This window comes from Priapulus caudatus, unplaced genomic scaffold (genome assembly GCF_000485595.1).
Source record: "Priapulus caudatus unplaced genomic scaffold, Priapulus_caudatus-5.0.1 Scaffold389, whole genome shotgun sequence".
Taxonomy (NCBI): domain Eukaryota; kingdom Metazoa; phylum Priapulida; class Priapulimorpha; order Priapulimorphida; family Priapulidae; genus Priapulus; species Priapulus caudatus.
Genome location: NW_014577450.1, coordinates 248,963 through 254,472, shown reverse-complemented (window position 1 = coordinate 254,472; position 5,510 = coordinate 248,963). Strand labels below are relative to the sequence as shown.

Genomic DNA, 5,510 nt, shown 5'->3' with positions numbered 1-5,510 from the left:
CTTCGTATATTCATTTATTCCCGAATCCCAAGAGTAAAACCATAACGTACGGAATGCGCACTCAGACTACAAGGATCGAAATCACTGACGGCCGAGCATACGTGCGAAAATGTCCGGTGCACTATAATCTGTATGACACCGCCTCGCCGGTTTTGGCCGGTTACGGCCGGCATGGCGGTTTGTAACTGTCAACAACCGATTTCTTGGACTGCGGATTTCAATTGGACATTTCTTAGTAACCAGCAGTGATATTGGACAAACTAATACGCGTTTGGCTATATTAAAAGGTAATGTACTTATTAACTACACAAGGTTCCAGTTACTGTAGCATTCGTTAAAATTGCATAATCAATGGTCGAATTATGCCTTTAAGCTTGGCGCACACGTGGCGATTTTTATCGACAGTACCGGCGATTCTGTTGCCAGCAATAAAATAGCCGAGAAATCGCCACGTGTGCGCTGCACGGCGTCACCGATTTTGACGCCAGAAACTCGTCGCTGAAATATCAAACATGTTTGATATTTGTTGCCGAGTCGCTGAACAATCGCTACGTGTGCGCTGCTGACCAGGCGACGGATTCAGGCAACAGTTTTTGGATTAACCAATCAAATGCATGATTTGAAGCACGTGATCAAATATTGGCAGCGCCCGTAGTGTGGTTTGAACAGGTCACGTACAGTTCATACAGTGGTATGTCGCTGACAGATGGTTGTATTGGTGCCGGGTGGTGCACACGTGGCGATTTTTATCGACAGTACTGTCAATAAAAATCGCCACATATGCGCCCGGCTTTATAAATCGCTGTAAACTTGTATTCACAAGACATTACTCCACTTTTCACACTAACCGTCATGCACAGGCTGCATGATGCCAACTAAATATTTTTGTTTGTCTCAACTTTGCTAAGCAAGTATACGTCGTCGGTAGTACAGGTCTCGTGAAGTACTTAAAGGGATCGTTTACTCTAGGTTCTAGGGTTATTTTCAGTTAATTTAGGTTAAAATTACGCTACATAAAAAGTTTCATGGTTTAATCACCATTAGAAATATTATTAAAAAATGTTTTAAAACTAACGACTACAGTTTGATCACAACAACAGTGGCGCCACTCAAAGCGCACAATCTGATAAGTTGCGCAAAACCACTTTTTAGCCTAGGGCTACAGACCGAGGGTGTTTCTTATTTATTAATTTAAAAGCAAAAGGATTGTAATCTCTTATAAACGACATATAGTTTCAGTTATAATATGGATAAATTTGCCCTAAAATGAATATCGTTCGGTTAAATAGCATTTAGGTATAAATATAATTGCACGTTTGTGATTAGCCCTAGGTCTGTAACGTGCAAAATAAATTATCAAATACGCAACTTTTTCGGGGTGGCAGCATGGTCGCGGGTGTCGTGGCGTCGTTCAAATTTTGAAGCGTTGATGTGTAATTAATTATAACAATTGAATTAGGTATCTGGTAACAAATACGTGTGGGTATAGATGATTTGTTATACAGTAAGTACAGTTGTATGCAGTAAAATCCTAGATTCTACTATCCCTTTTATTATTACACACACAGGGTATGAAATTCAGATTTTTTTGCACCAGCCCAGAGGGCTGACAACAGCAGTTTTTTTTACCAGCCCTCACCATAATTTACCAGCCCTCACAAATTTTGTTTTTTTCAAAAATAAAGATAAGACTGTTTCATTGACTTTTGCTTGTCCACAAAATGTTGCAGTGTGCGGCATCGCGTAGTAGCTGTTGAACAGACTATTTATGCAGATCGTGAATGATGTCCGAAGTGTTTTTGTCAATGTCATGTTTCACGCTTCAAATTTGTAAAATGTTGATAAATGTTGGCGTGAAATCCTTTGACAGGTAAAACAGTATTGTAGGCTATTTGCTTATTAATGCTATAAATAAAAATGTAGGTACTCGCTAACCCGACTGAAACCACCGGCTCGGAGGGCCGGTGTTTTGCCAATGTTACTGGCCCTCCAAATAATTTGCCGGCGTATGCCGGTGGGCCGGTGCTAATTTTGCGCCCTGCACACACGTATGTATTTTTAAAGTCTAAAAATAATTTTGCAATTGTTTCATATTATTTCAGTGACATGAGACCTCGCAAGCGTCAAGACCTTCAAATCTGTGGCACTACGCAAGTAATCCAGGGTACATTTCTGCACTCGTCGCACTCCGCAGCAGCTAATGATATACGTAATTAGTGTTGAATTGATCAGCCAGCCTTCGCGTGCGCATGCAGCACCGCTGTGCACTACAGGCATGACGGATAGTTTGCGAATTAACTGCTGCTGTTCATTAGCCGCTTGCTGGTGGCCGGACGATTGAAGCTCTCGGCAGCAGGTGCGCGGTGATGCAGACACTCGTTGTCGGATTACAGAGACCGTGAGCCGCACGACAACCGTAGCTACGGAGACACCATGCGACAGCACATGTCACGCGTCAGCTGGCGACTGCTGATGACGTGCTTGGTGGTCGTCGGTGTTGTGCACCTCTACCTGTTTGTGCGGCTGTGCCAGAGGACCGACTCCGTCGAGGACGATGCAGCCAGTCTGCGTCAGCTCTCGCGCAAACCCGCAACCCGGCAGCAGATCTCGGAGCTGACGGCCGCGCGGTCGACGAGCACGACGGGGCGTGGTCGTCACGGCAACGACACCGTCGCCGCGGTGAACGTCACCGAATGGGCGTCGATGCCACGCGTGATGCACACGGGTGACATTAGCGAGATCCAGCGTGTGATAATGGAGATCAACGCCAAGCAGTTAATCGTGAACGCACACCTTTTTGACGGGTTCTCGTGGGACGGCACAATCATCGTAGTGCAGGTTCACACACGCGCAAACTATCTGCACTACCTGATCGAGTCCTTACGCAAGACAGCCGGCATATCAGACGTGCTGCTTATATTCAGCCACGATTACTACTCGTCGGATGTCAACGACGTAATACGAAAAGTCGATTTCTGTCAGGTGAGTGAGCAGTGCTGTGCGTTGGAACTTCCTACGCGGTGTTTAATTGTAGTAACTGGGTAGTCTGGTAAAATCCCTGCGGGGAAATTAAGGAGTGAGGCTGACAAAATGTGGTAGTAATGTTCACTCTAGAATGCAAAAGATGCGAAAAGCTAACTGTGACATAACTAAACCGTTTCATGAATGTATATATACATACAGGCAGTCGTTCGTCGCATCGGTATCAGCCAACATCTTTTGAGACTATATTATAGTGTTTAGGACATATATAACTATAGAAAAACTGCAACGTCATGTGATGGCGTGGCATAGTATTTTCCTAGTATTTTCCTGGAATGAGGAGTTATAACTTTTGGGATGAAATTCTGTTGATTTTTTTGCAGTGTTTTTTTTTCATAGCATGAGTAACCAACATTTGAACTCTTCTATATATATATATAAAGTTGTTCAGCCGAATTAGTGTGTTCGCGCACAACTAGAGAACTCCGCAGCCTAGAGGAAAACTAAAGATGTTTTCAGAATCAGCACGTCTGGGAGGTGGTTCCAGTCTGCACGAAAAACTTCCACCCTCATTGGCCCAGCGCGCCTGTAGAAATGTATAATTCACTGGCCCACACTAGGTTTTACAGGCCCGAATCAATGATCATCATATTATGAAAAGAGAAACCGAACCGGACCGGAAACCGGGATAGTTTGGACCTTCTAGGCGGGAAGACAAACACCGCATGTGTTGACTAGTTACTTCGCTCTACTTTAAAAGTGATTATTGCGAGTTTTCCTGCTCAGAAAAAAACGAATCTAGCTGAAATATAGTCTCACCTGACAGTGGAAATATCACTGATTTATAACCAACGATTAAAAACCACCAAGATTTTATCAGTTATAGCATGTAGAAAAACTTTATTTAACCACATCATACTCAGCAAATTAAATTTTTATCGTGTCACGATCTCAAAATCACAAATGCCGGTCTCAAACAAGCGAACTATAATTAAAACCAACAGGGCCGTGCAATTCTGTTTGGTAAATATTATTGAGTTTTTATGTCAAAATTCAGAGCACTTTCTGTCATTGTCATTCCCGTGTTACTATCTGACTGGCAATCCACAAGCTTCTCTAATAACAGACTTTACGTGGCATTAGTACTACACTGCTGTTACGCTAGTATGAACGTCTGTGTTTACACTCTGACCTGATTTCTACGGTGCGTGGTATGCATTGCTGCACCGTGATAGATGTTTTGCGCTACCGCGAGAAAAATCGAGAGATGGCAACGGTAAACAGAAACAGAACGCAAAATTGTAATCGTGCATGATTTCATTGGATTTGGTGAATACGAAGGTTCTAAGACATTTTATCGTTACTCTAGACAATTGCTGTTACTCAAGCAATAATGGTAGGTATCATGAAAGTGGGGAAAACACTGGAAAATTCTCGCAACAGATGCTTTAAGATCGGGAATATGATGCCTTATCGGTAAATATCGGTAAATTTTCATACAAAATATCGGGCATTTCGGTAAATTCTTAGACTGATCATCACATAAAGAAGCTGAAATATCATTAATATACCATTTACTCCATTTTTTTCCACTGGCCCATCGGGCTTGTTCATTTACCAGTTTCATTGGCCCCACGGGAAATTTACTGGCCTCGGATACCGGGCCAGTGGTTAATTTCGCAGAATGTGGTTCTGGCTGAAACCAAAATTTAAAAAAGTTGAAAAGTTAAACATGCATAAAAAATTATATTGATCAATAGATGGCGGTCACGTACGTACACACAACATCACGTCTGAATCCATGGTGTATCAACGTAATGGCGCAGTGGGCTCATCAGTACAACATCCGTCTGCTACACCTGGATTCCGGGTTCGAGTCCCAGCTGGGGAACTTATTTTTCCCTTTTTTTCTTTTTTTCCTTTACCTACCTCTAGTATGGATTATTTTCAATTTTTAATTTATTTTTATTCTATTAATTTATTTAATTTATTATTTTTTTAGTTTATTAATTATTTTTATTTTTAATGTCTTTTATCTTTAGATTTTTTATTATTGTTTACTGTTTGGGATGGGATGGGATGGGATGGCATGCGATCGCATGGGATGGGATGGCATGCGATCGCATGGGATGGGATGGGATGCGGTGCGATGGGATGGGATGGGATGGCATGCGGAATGTGATGAGATGGGATGGGATGCGGTGCGATGGGATGGGATGGATGGATGGATGGATGCAGGGCTCGAATTAACCGACGGCACCGACGGCAATTGCCGTCGGTGCCCCTATCAATCGCCGTACTGCCCTTGAAAATCCAACCCGACCGACGGCAGTCACCTGCCATGCCCTTTTCTGTAATTGCCGTCGGTGCTTCTGGCTAGACTGGTTCGCGGCCGCACTGTTTGTCGCAGAGCGTGTACATTGTCTAGCAGAGCGTGTGGCCGGATACCAGTCTACCTTTCGGCAAAAACAATAATATATAACGTGGCTTGCTGCCAACCGCTGCCAGTAGACGATCGATAAATCGTG

The 5,510-nt window shown here is 43.2% G+C and overlaps 1 protein-coding gene across 2 annotated transcripts in view; it reads left to right on the top strand.

Annotated features, from left to right (window-relative positions):
- LOC106809837 (alpha-1,6-mannosyl-glycoprotein 2-beta-N-acetylglucosaminyltransferase-like) overlaps window positions 1-5,510 on the top strand; it is a 23,705-nt gene that overhangs the window by 4,935 nt on the left and 13,260 nt on the right. For both annotated transcript variants that reach the window (XM_014813063.1, XM_014813062.1), the window contains exon 2: window positions 2,103-2,982. In XM_014813063.1, coding sequence (XP_014668549.1) covers window positions 2,434-2,982 — 549 coding nt within the window. In that variant the 5' untranslated portion in view covers window positions 2,103-2,433. The remainder of the gene's footprint in view (window positions 1-2,102; window positions 2,983-5,510) is intronic.